Raw genomic sequence first — 12,430 nt, forward strand, 5'->3', positions numbered from 1 at the left:
ACACAGCGCCTTTACAAATAAAACATTGCTTTGGTGGGGAGCGGAATAAATAAAGAGAGAGAAAAAGAGAGAGAGAGAGAGAAAGAGAGAACGGCTTTTCCTTTCGTTCCGGGTCTTCGTAATGTCGCGTGTTCGCGCGAAAGGATATGAAAGAAGAGAAAAGGTGTAACGTTCTCTCCCCGATGAATTTCTATCTGTGAACGCATGATATTCCCCTCTCGCAGATATCTCACGTTTATCTCGATTCCCGGCTTGAGAACAGCCCGTTGGTTATGCGCAACCTTGTTTGAGGCGCGCTAGAACCTTTCTTTAAATACATTTCTTAGTAGATATTGGACATTGAGGTGTACACAAACATTGCATTGCAATACAAGTGTTGCAAACCGTGAATATATATATAAATGTTATACATACGCATGTGACAACGCAAACGGCAATATGAAGTAAGTGGCATTCAAGTGAGACGATTTGCCTGTTTGCGCATCTACTTGTGAACTTACATTTCTGCCGCAGGATAAGCGTTGACGGATTGATCGTTTACTTCCCGTATGATTACATTTATCCCGAGCAGTATGCGTACATGCTGGAGCTCAAGCGTGGCCTGGATGCCAAGGTATCGTCCGTCCTCCCCTGCGCCTCATTGGCATCATCTTGAAGCTGAATAGCCAAATTACGTTTCAGGGCCATTGTCTGCTGGAGATGCCCTCGGGCACTGGCAAAACGATAACTCTGTTGTCGCTCATCGTGGCGTACATGCTGGAGCATCCGTTGGACGTAACGAAATTGATTTACTGCTCCCGGACGATGCCGGAGATAGAAAAAGTTATAGAGGAACTGAAGAAGCTCATGGACTATTACGAGAGGGAGGTCAACAGCAAGCCAAAGATTGTCGGTCTGGTTCTTAGTTCGCGCAAGAACATGTGCATTCACCCCGAGGTAATCGTACCGCGTCATTTGTGCGCTCGCAAAATAGATTGGTTGCGACTGGTTGCGTGTTTGTTGTACGCAGGTCAGTCGGGAGCGAGAAGGTAAGATTGTGGACGGCCGTTGCCACTCGCTCACCGCGTCGTATGTACGGGAGAGACATAATTACGACGAGTCTACTCCGATCTGTAACTTTTACGAGGGGTTCGATATGGAGGGCAGGGAACAAATCGTCCCCCCTGGCATCTACTCCATCGACGACCTGAAGGAATACGGGAAAGATCGTAACTGGTGTCCTTATTTCCTAGCGAGATTTACAGTAAGGGGAGCTTTGTGAATCCTTTTATTTTCGCTTATAAACAATTTAAATAATAAGTCAGGAAAATCAATGGTTTTTATTTTTAATACTTTCAGATCCTGCATGCACAGATTGTAGTGTACAGTTATCATTATTTATTGGATCCAAAGATCGCCGAGACTGTGTCCAAAGAGCTGAGCAAGAGCTCGGTGGTTATCTTCGACGAGGCTCATAACATTGGTACAAGAATCAATCGTTGCGGCGCTGAAGTAATTTACAATGCAAGACAATAAAAGTTTGTTAATTTTAGATAATGTCTGCATCGATTCCATGAGCGTGAAAATAAACAGGAAGTTAATGGAGAGAAGTTCCGCTAACATACAACTGTTGGAAAAAACCGTGGCTGAGTAAGTATAACAAAATCTTACATATCGTGCCTTCTTCAGGTGCTACAGCCTGAGTCAAGCCTTTTGAAGAAGCAGACCTGTCCAGCTTCATAATGTATTAGAATTTATTATACAGATTTTTATAATTTAAAAAAATTAAGTCAAATTTATAGTCGACCAAATTGGCAAGAAATTAGTTTATTTAAAAAGAGGGAGGGCTAATTAAACTAATTACTTGCCGGTTTGGTCGACTACAGATTTGAGACTCAATTTTATTCATTACCGGCGACAATAAGCGCCACTTCATTATTTATAATTTTAATACAGAATGAGAGAAGTCGATGTAAATAAATTGAAGGAAGAGTACGAGAGACTGGTCGAGGGATTGAGGGATGCTCAATTCCAAAGAGAGACCGACGTCATCTTAGCCAACCCTATTTTACCGAACGAGATACTGGAAGGTTGAAAAAGTTGTATTAAAAAAATATTTTTATATGTAAGAGCCAAGCGATTTTTCTCCGTAAAAATTTCTCGTTACAGAGGTCGTTCCGGGTAATATAAGAAACGCCGAGCATTTTGTCAGCTTTCTGAAACGATTCGTCGAATATCTGAAGACTCGCCTGCGCGTTCAACACGTCGTGCAGGAGTCGCCTGCGGCGTTTCTAAAGGATATCCAAACGAAGGTTGCGATCGAGCGAAAACCGTTGCGATTTTGCGCGCAAAGATTAGCGTCTCTCTTGCGCACTATGGAGATAACAGATATCACGGATTTCTCTCCAATAACCCTGGTGACGCATCTTGCGACATTGGTGTCCACGTACACGCACGGCTTCACGATTATAGTGGAACCATTTGACGACAAGACACCGACAGTGTTGAATCCAATTTTACATTTTAGCTGTCTGGATTCTTCCATCGCTATCAAGCCCATATTCGACAGATTCCAGTCCGTGATAATCACTTCTGGAACCTTGTCCCCGTTAGACATGTATCCCAAAATTTTAAACTTTCATCCGGTCATAATGTCATCGTTCACAATGACATTGGCTAGACCGTGTCTTTTACCCATGGTAAGTTACGAAAGGTATTGAACGCGTATGGCCCAAGAAATTTTATCAACGCTCTATCTGTGTCTTCCCAGATTGTTGCCAAAGGTAACGATCAAGTTGCCATTTCGTCGAAATACGAGACACGAGAAGACGTGGCTGTCATAAGAAACTACGGTCAATTGTTGGTCGAATTCGCCGCGACGGTGCCCGACGGCTTGGTCTGTTTTTTTACATCATATTTATATATGGAATCCGTAGTGGCAGCTTGGTACGTACATGCAGATTCAAGGAAGTATATAAATCCTTGACAATTTCCGTATATACATTTAACGTTGCAGGTACGACCAAGGAGTTGTGGACCAACTTCAGAGGCATAAATTATTGTTCATTGAAACGCAGGATTCGGCGGAAACCAGTCTAGCTCTGATCAATTACATAAAAGCTTGCGAGAACGGTAGAGGAGCCGTTCTGCTCTCGGTGGCCCGCGGAAAAGTGTCCGAAGGCGTTGACTTCGATCATCATTTAGGCAGAGCCGTGTTGATGTTTGGTATACCTTACGTATACACGCAGTCGCGTATCTTGAAGGCGCGCTTAGAGTATCTCAGAGATCAGTTTCAGGTAAATCCAATGTGACGTTAAAACCGTAGAACGCTTTTACGTATTTGAACAAGATATATATACGTGTAATATTCTCTAGATCCGAGAGAACGATTTCTTAACTTTCGACGCCATGAGACACGCCGCACAGTGCGTAGGGCGTGCGATCAGAGGAAAAACGGATTACGGTATCATGGTGTTTGCAGATAAGGTACAGCTCTTTAAAGAACAATCTTGTATGCGCTTAAACAAATTTTTTTGCATTTTGCAGTAATATAATACATTTTTTCGCGTTACCAGAGATTCTCAAGAATAGACAAGCGAAGCAAATTACCGAAATGGATACAGGAACATTTGAACGATAGCTTGTGCAACTTGTCAACCGAGGAAGCTATACAGGTAGAGTTAATTTTTCGTTTGGTAGCGGGTGTGATTAGTGATTACAAATTGTCGAGTAATAATGTTTATTTACAATTTTCAGATCAGTAAAAGATGGTTACGACAAATGGCACAGCCATTTACGCGCGAGAACCAGCTTGGATTGTCGTTATTGACGAGAGAACAACTTGAGAAAGAAGAGTCTGCCAAGATCGAACAAAAGGCTCAGCAAAATTGATAGCGCGACATTGGCACTAGGCCGAGCAGTCCGTTTTAGGCAGAGTGATCTGTGCGATTTACAGAAAATATATTTCATATGCTGCTTGTTGTACAAAGGCCTATTCATAATTTGTACTTTCAATCGCAACTATATTATAAGGAATGTAAAATATACTTTTTTCCAATAGCGGCAAGTATTTATCTCGTTGACTTAAGCTTACGTTATCAGGTTCCACAATCTCTCAGCAAGGTTCATTAAGAACATGCGATGCAATTAAAAAAATTTTAATAACAAAGTCATAGAGCGGACTTTAACAGCGTAGAAAATACAGTCGTATCTATAAATATAATTTCTTCGATATCACCATCTCACAAGAACCTGATCACCGTCCTGTATTGAATAATAACTAAGTTCCTGCAGCGGTTTGTCCAACGAGATTTCGTCATTCGATAACTGAAATGTTACAACAATAGTATTTGTACATCGATTAACTATATATTTTTTAAATACAATTTAACATCAAACTTACATTCCGTTGAATAAATGAAAGAGCTGGAATCTTTCCACCGGTTTTAAAAAGTCTTTGAGCAAGCCCAATCATTTTCTGAACTTCCATATCTTTAAGTAACTTTCTCTTAATCCCTCTAGGCTGAAGCGGATCGTTCGGACACACAAACTCCACCGTTATCACATTGGAAACCATTTCTACTTTCGGCTTGGCCGAGGGAATATCCGCAATTCCGTATTCTAAGAGTGCAAAATATTTGTTTTACTTTACACGAAACTACCATTGAATTTTATCTTGCATTTAAAGTACTTTTTTTACTGGCGTATAAGGAATGTAAAATTTATACATACTCCCGACTAAAGTAGGATATCGCGGATGTTCGTTCATGAATGACGCTCTCTTTTCTGAATTACTTTCGGTTTCTAGCCATACTGGTAAATATAGTTTTAAGTAATCGTACTCGGCGCCTCTCCTCTCATCACGAGGTATCTCTGTACCATTTAAGACCTTCAGTTTCGCTATTCTTGCGATTATCAGCTGTCGAGCAGTCTCTGCAGTTTCGTTCTTCAAAATGGGATTTTCTCTGAATTTCAAGTCTTCTAGATTTGACAATTTATCTAGTTCGCTAATCGACTGCCACTAGGATTGTCAAACAATGGTTCAATTAGAAATTTTGATATAAAATTTTGATTGCACAAATGCAAAAAGCGCATTTTTTTTCTTTCAATCAATACTATTCTGTGAAAACTTACCCCTGATATGAGATTTTCCGAAATATGTAGTTGACGTAGCATAGGAAACAAGGCAGTCTTATCTGTTGATGTTGAAGATGGAAATCTAATTCTATCTATTTTATTTAAATTCAAATTAAGATATTCTAAGCTGCAAAAAGAATCTTTTCTTAGTATTACATTAAATATAAGTTTTATGCAAAGAAAATAGATAATAAAGAGGAGAGTTGGATATGCTGTGATACAAACTCACCATGGAAGGGAACCTAGTTTAAGTATCTCATCCCAACTTGATATTAAATTTCCCTCGAGTATCAATGTAATTATTCTCATTAAATTAGCATTTGCCGTTACGTCCTCTACGGTCGTCACGATATTAAAGGAGACTGAAAGTTCTTCGATCGCCGGAAACATGGATATACACTGCCGAATATCGGACCAGTTATAATTCATTCTAGCTATAATTAAATGCTTGACTGTTGGAAACGAATCTTTCAATGCTGTCACATCTTCTACAGGCAGATGGTTCTCACTGTTGAAACCAAAAAAAGGACTTACAGTTGCGTACTATCGACATTTCTTACGTTGCATAATATTGTATAACAATAAGAGTCCGAGGAGGTTTAAAAGATAGGTTTTGTATGACTCACCTGACGTTAAGACGCGTCAGAAAACGTAGCTGGCAACATATGTGCGCTACGATTTGCCACGAGTTTATTAAGTTTCTAGACAAATCCAATTCCTCCAAATTGGGACACAGTCCTTCCAGTTCCCGCGGCTCTCCCGTATCGGATACACACTGCTCCCTCAGCCATACTACCTTCAGCTCGTCGAACTTGCTCTGTTTCCTGTTGACTTTGGAGAAGCCGACGAGTTCCAAGAACGGCGCGTTGATCTCCTTCCTTAAACTCGACACCTCGTCCCTGTCTATGCCGGCTAGTTCGTCGTCGATTAGACCATAGCGCATTTTCACGGCCTGCGGGCAAGATATCCCGAACTTGGCTTTGCCCGGTCGTATGAAAGAGCCCGATGTGGAATGTCTGTTGGAAATTGTACGCAGAGTTACAGATCGCTGCTGCCGTTGCAAAGAAGAGAAACAACGACCGTTTCGTGTACTTGTTACCTGGCTTGAAAGTACTCTACGCCCTCGTACGTGCCATTGTGCTTGCCACGAGTCGAGTCGTCCCAGTCTATACCCAACCACTCTCCCTTGGTGTTTCCAACGGGCCCGACGTATTTCAACGTACCTCGATGTCCGTCGCACTCGATACGGCTTGAGATCTCATACTTTCTATCCTCTACCATACCTGAAAAAGAGAGACGAGACTGACGGTCATCCTGTGGGGAACTGGGCGGTGGAACGCGAGCGAGTGCCTTTAATCACAGGCGGCCGAGTGTAACTCAGGCTCGATAAATCGAACACGGCGCGGATGCTCGTGGGACTTGACGCGCGGGAATTTTACGTGAGGAAACGTACCTATCGGGGGGGATACGGATTGCTTCAGATTGCGGCTGGCAGCGTAACCTCAAACTCAGAGATGCACATTGAGAAAATGTTGGGAGAAGCGGGATATCGCCGCGCAGCGAGGAACGTCTCGGGGCAACGCGGGGAGCGACGTCGTAGACGGATCAGGGGACGAATCACGCACGGTGACTCGCTGCCTCTTTATTTTGTGTCCCGCTAGCGCTTTGCTGTGGAAGGCATTCCTGTCAGGCACCCACACACCGCCCGCACCTGTCACGTATAGTATATATATATATATATATATGTGTGTGTGGGGGGGGGCTACACACACATACGTCTGAATATACAGGGTGTCCTGAAATTCGCGAATCAAAATACCATAGCAAGAAAGTCGTCGAAAAAATAAATTAAAAAGTTATTTGCCATTTTTCGTTCCGAGCAGTAGTTTTTTTTAGATAAAAAGGTTCAAAACAGGCCAATCATACATTACGGTTGAACGGAAACCTGTCCGTGAGTCGTGCGTCGATAGTGTTAGTGCATTAAAAATGGCAAATAACTTTTTAATTTATTTTTTCGACGACTTTCTTGCTATGGTATTTTGATTCGCGAATTTCAGAACACCCTGTATGTATACCTATACATACAGGGTGAGTAAAAACCCATACAGCACAGAGAGATTACAGGAACATTTGCAGAATGAAATCAAATCGCGAAAATCCCGAAAACTGACAAAGTATCAGGAGAACATGATCAGCAAAAAGGTGGCACTATCTGAATTTCCAAGAATTTCAAACTTCAAATCGCGAATCCCGAAAAACTGGAAAAAGTATCAGGAGAACATGATCAGCAAAGAGGTGGCAATAATATTCAGTTCATGAAGGTTTCATTTCGCTGAAGCAACTTGTTTTTTACGTCGATTGAAAATGGCAGAATTTGTGCCCAAAAAAGAGCATTTGCGGGAAATTTTACTTTTATTATGCTGATTTTATAAGGAAAATTCTGATTCATTTTGAGATACATTTAGTAATTTTTCTGCAACTTCCATTTCAGTCTATACAAAATATTCTCATCACTCTTGCTTCTTTTGTGACGCAAAAATACATGGAGACCAAAACTTCTTTTAAAGAAACTGTCTTCTTTTAAAGAAACAGACATAATCCGATAATTTATAATAAAGTGTCAGGCGGTAAAAAATATCAACCGTTTGGAAACGGAAAATAAATATTTTGATTTTATTAGTTGAGAATTCTGTAAACATTACATACTCTACACATATAACGTAATGTAATAATATATAAAAAAAATGTACAATTGTGTGCTAGAAGATATATAGTGCGCATAAATACGTATCATTTTCACTCGCGTTAACTTATATAGTGGTTCTGGTTCCTCACATCTACATATAATCTGAGTTTATATATAATATATACCGAGTTTGATAATAACCTCTGATTGTTTGTTACATAGTAGAACATTACATCCAATACATTGAATTACATTGAATTTAAGAACTTATTGCTCCGGCGCAAGATAAATATTAAGCACCTAACATGTAATTGGCAATGTTAGCGCCATGCAGGATCTCGATCCAGTAACCATCGGGGTCTTTAATAAAGGCGATTCCCTTCATTTTGCCATCATTTGGTTTCTTGACGAACTCCACACCGTACATCTCGAACCTCTGGCAGGCTTTGTCGACGTCAGGTACTGCTATTCCGATGTGGCCTGTATTTCGAGAAGGGAAAGACGACGCGTTACTTGTATAAAATTATAAAACACGTACGCATTCTAGTTTTACTTGTAACTTAGATATAATAACGCATTCAACAATTTTCTTACCAAATCCTTTGGGATCTGCATTTCCATTGTAATATTTTACATCGGGATCTGTTTCTGTTCCCCAATTGCTAAAATATGCGTTCATTTTCTGTATAAAAAACACACCAACTCTCACATATTCGCGCAAAGTCTCTCGAACGTTGTCACGTTATCCTAAACTTACTGTGTTAACTCTATGGTTGCTTTTCTACGGAATGTCCATTCAATACTTTCTCTACGATCGAGTGGTATTTCCTTTTGGTCCTCGTACCCAAGAAAATAAAGAGAGAATTGCATTTCGGGAAAGTCGAGTTTTTGCAGCAAAGTCATTCCGAGGACTTCGGTGTAGAAAGGCAGGGATCTTCTTGGATCTTTTATACGGTACATCGTCTGCTGCATTATGAACCCATTTGTCGAGGGGTCTGGTGTTTTGCAAAGCTTACGAACTTCGCTGTTGCTCAAACCCAACGGCTCACCCATCTGCAATTCAAGATACATATCGTCAGGCTCCTAGAATAATATCAACTGAATAATTTACAATGGCTCGTATGATAAAATCAAGTATAATCAGAGCCTGAACAGGATTGTAATGTTCGAAAGGTATATATACATTTGCTATTATAATAAAGTAATTTTATCGAACATTACAATCCTGTTCAGGCTCTGAGCCCCTTTCATTAGACTTAATATCAACTAAATTCTGATTAATTTAGACAACGATTAATAAACCAACAAACTTGTATACAGTAAAATTGTTAACTGTAAAACTAGTCGTTTCTAATCTAATGTCTTGTTATGTATTAAACAACAAAAGTGATTTCATTCATATTAATAAAATACTACAGGTATTACTGAATGCGAAATAATTGAACAAATTAATCGGAGTTTAAATCATTTTTCTTATAAGAGATTGTATCTTTCTAATTTCATTTGTATAATTTCTTGATTATCTATTTATATTATTTTAGTTTTTTTGCTAAGAAATATATAACAAGGACATGTACAAAATCTTGCGCACGTAATCTACAGTCGCCCAATTATTATCTTTAAACAATAAAGAATCGGATGTCGGCTTTACCGCGAGGCCGGAAACGATAAGCAGAACGATAGCCCGCAGAATTGAAAACCGAAAACTTGTAGCAATTTGCAAAATAATTCCGTCAAATCATACATGTATGTTGTTTCTACGGCGTCGTAATTTTTGTTGTATCGAAACATCGATATTACGGTGGAAAAATTATGCGTATACGTTTTCGCCTTTTGACACTTACGATCACTACGTTCGCAAAAAATAAATCAATTTAATATGACATTTGTATGGTCTATTTCTTTTTGCTTGGGAAACTAAACTTTAGTTTGTTCCGTGCATTTTTATATGTAAAAAAAGATATGACAGCATAATTTTCGACCCTGTAACAATATAATACAAAACTAAAACTACATAGTTACACATTTTTCATTAATTTGTTTATTTTGTAGGAGCAAAAATTGCACCGCTGTACGGACGTATTTCCCATTGTCGACGGCGCATTGTTTTACGTTCGACGTGACACAGAACACTTTGTGGCTTTTGTCACGACGTTTTGAGCATTTATCGACTGCGATTATTTCCGGGCCGAGGAGTTTACAGATAAAACCATCACCGCCATTCAAGGACGCGCCTATTCCCGGCGTCAATATTCGCACACCGCCATATGGCGATTCGAATGGGCTGCAAGAATCGGAGGCAATTGTCAGCGATACATATCGATCGCGTGTCCAACTTCGCGACCCACATTGCACACGCAGCATCCAGAACACAGTGTAGAACCGTATTCTCGTCCGTTCCTCGGGAACCTGCTGCGAAGTAGTTCCCGCAAGTGCGCCTGATCGCAGTTGATTTCGGCCGCGTTATCGCGCTATCGCGCCCACCGATGGTCCTTTATGCGCGGACAACAATTGACCACAGTCCCTTACCTCTTCCTCGAAAGACGCCAGAGTAAATGCAACGCCGTACGCACGAGAAAAAAATTTCGCGCGAGCAAACGCGAGACGAGAGCTGCGTATACGGACGCTTAATGTCGGCAACTGTCTATATATAGCATGCGCATACGCTCGGCGTCATAAAATGTCTTCCACATGAAGTTACACCAATTTTGGGCGTATGTACACTAAGCATGCGCATCGTGCTTAGATATTGACGCGCCGTAACTGCGATTGCAATCAGGAGAACAGTGCTATTGTGAAGCGCGGTTTCGAAGTGACAGCTTCACATTCGACACGTTGCAATTAAATAAAATAAATAGAGGTTATATGCGACAGGTGAAAGCGCGTTTATCTAGCGTCGGTAAGTTATCGACTGTTGGTAACTCGTCCCATTGATAAAAATCGTACAGTGAATTTTTTTTTCAATCTGTCGGAATTGAAATCCTGTAAACTGAGAGTCTCGGAAGTGTCGGTTGTATTCTTGGAATTTTTTATAATGCCACCTACTGTTTGCCGATTCGGTTTTTCTGACACCTCGATTTTTGAGATTCTCAATTTTTTCAGGTTTCAAGATGTGCGAATGTCACGTTCTTAGAAACGCAATTCCTGGAATTCTTGGTATTTTCTTGGAATTTTAATATTACTTAGTCCCAGTCTACAATAGATGATTTAAGCCCTAAGCTTTAAGAAATTGGCCAATCACGGTCAAGTATGAGTAGAATGCGCGACTGTGATTAGTCAATTTCTTAAGGCTTAGGGCTTAAATCTCTATTGTAGACTGGGACTTACCGTCCGATTGTATTCTCTAGATACGTTTATCAATTTTTGTGATTTTCACGTTAAAGTCCTTAAGAGGATCTTAAAGTCCCCGCTTTGTTTTTATGCGTGCTATAATCGTGTGGAAGAATTTTGTAATTTTATAAAGCCAAGTTCAAATTTTTCACTATTAAAAAATTGAAAATTTCAAATACCGATATCTTTTTCATTAAACTTCTGACCTGAGTGTTTTAAGTATACAAATGTTCTGCTGTGCGGTCCGCAACTTATCCTGCCATTATTTTGTGCGTAAAAGCTATAATAAAAAAGATTTACCAGCGCAAAAATTAAACTGTAATATATTGTGACGTCTGAATGAATTCAATTTTCTTTTCTTACCAAAAGGAACTTGTGCGAGTCCATCTAATTCTAACAGAGCAAGTTTGAAGGATCATTTTATTATTATTCGATTTTAACTATTCATTAAAATATTATTAGAAGTAAGAAATTAATTATAAGGGCTACAGATGTAAGAATTAATAATACTTGTAGCGAAAGAAATCCTGCTACGCCGCTTTGAAGCGCAGTAAGTGCTCCTATCTCTCGCGGAATGCAAGCAATGACGATAAAGGCTCGCCGTACTAGCGAGTGCTCTACAAAACGACATTATAATACATTCACAAACCTTATTAATTCGAACCTTTTCCGGGTTTATGCATTAACTATTATTGTAACCAGGGTTGGGCAGATATGTATCTGTAAGTAACTGAGATATGTATTTAGATATACGTATCTTATTTAAATACAGTACTTAAATACCGAATAATCAAAGTATCTTGTATTTTGTAATTAATTATTTAATCTAAGTGTATTTTGTATTTAAATGTATTTATGTAATTACTAAATACATATTTTGCCCCTTTCTTAAATTTAAAGTAAAAAATTATACAGCCAATAACTAGATTATTGGTCTTTATATTTTATTCCTTATTATTGCTATACCCTCATCCCGCAGCCTAAATCATTTAATCGTTATAAAATATATATGCTGTCTTAGCTGTCTATTATTTTATAATTTTTTTTATTTTATAAAGATTTTTATTTTTATTTTATAGTTTGAGTTAAAATAAATAAATTTATTTTTGAAAGCAGAAAGGCAATAAGAATTACCAAAAAGTAATTGTTCTAATAATAATAAGTAAATAAGAGTATATCTCTGTATAACTGTATACTGTACGTTATATCACTATATATGTATAATATTGTATATTAGGGTGGAGCGATTTTGTGTAGAGAAAAGAAAAATTTTTAATTTTACAAAGCCCGTAGGTGAAA

General features: G+C 39.1%; 3 protein-coding genes across 3 annotated transcripts; 1 reads left to right on the top strand and 2 right to left on the bottom strand.

Annotated features, from left to right (window-relative positions):
- Nucleotides 1–4,038, top strand: LOC105559310 (TFIIH basal transcription factor complex helicase XPD subunit). Its single transcript, XM_012007506.1, has 13 exons — nt 1–443; nt 514–613; nt 682–936; nt 1,010–1,243; nt 1,339–1,462; nt 1,533–1,629; nt 1,936–2,069; nt 2,149–2,678; nt 2,750–2,925; nt 2,996–3,275; nt 3,355–3,465; nt 3,555–3,653; nt 3,736–4,038. The coding sequence occupies exons 1-13, from the start codon at nt 439–441 to the stop codon at nt 3,868–3,870; spliced, it is 2,280 nt and encodes a 759-aa protein (XP_011862896.1). The 5' UTR covers nt 1–438; the 3' UTR covers nt 3,871–4,038.
- Nucleotides 4,039–4,120: 82 nt separating this feature from the next.
- On the bottom strand, nt 4,121–6,852 carry LOC105559311 (tubulin-specific chaperone E). The gene is made up of 8 exons (XM_012007507.1): nt 6,569–6,852; nt 6,215–6,398; nt 5,742–6,131; nt 5,345–5,623; nt 5,113–5,242; nt 4,711–4,999; nt 4,382–4,599; nt 4,121–4,305 (listed from the first exon to the last, which is right to left on the bottom strand). Exons 2-8 carry the CDS (start codon nt 6,394–6,396, stop codon nt 4,213–4,215), a joined length of 1,581 nt encoding a protein of 526 aa, XP_011862897.1. The 5' UTR covers nt 6,397–6,398; nt 6,569–6,852; the 3' UTR covers nt 4,121–4,212.
- A 907-nt stretch (nt 6,853–7,759) lies between these two features.
- LOC105559312 (lactoylglutathione lyase) lies at nt 7,760–10,556 on the bottom strand. Its single transcript, XM_012007508.1, has 4 exons — nt 10,331–10,556; nt 8,559–8,854; nt 8,396–8,463; nt 7,760–8,281 (listed from the first exon to the last, which is right to left on the bottom strand). The coding sequence occupies exons 2-4, from the start codon at nt 8,852–8,854 to the stop codon at nt 8,094–8,096; spliced, it is 552 nt and encodes a 183-aa protein (XP_011862898.1). The 5' UTR covers nt 10,331–10,556; the 3' UTR covers nt 7,760–8,093.
- Nucleotides 10,557–12,430: the final 1,874 nt, after the last annotated feature.

The sequence above is a fragment of the Vollenhovia emeryi genome, unplaced genomic scaffold, assembly GCF_000949405.1.
Source record: "Vollenhovia emeryi isolate VEMERY1.0 unplaced genomic scaffold, V.emery_V1.0 DF939281.1, whole genome shotgun sequence".
Lineage (NCBI taxonomy): Eukaryota > Metazoa > Arthropoda > Insecta > Hymenoptera > Formicidae > Vollenhovia > Vollenhovia emeryi.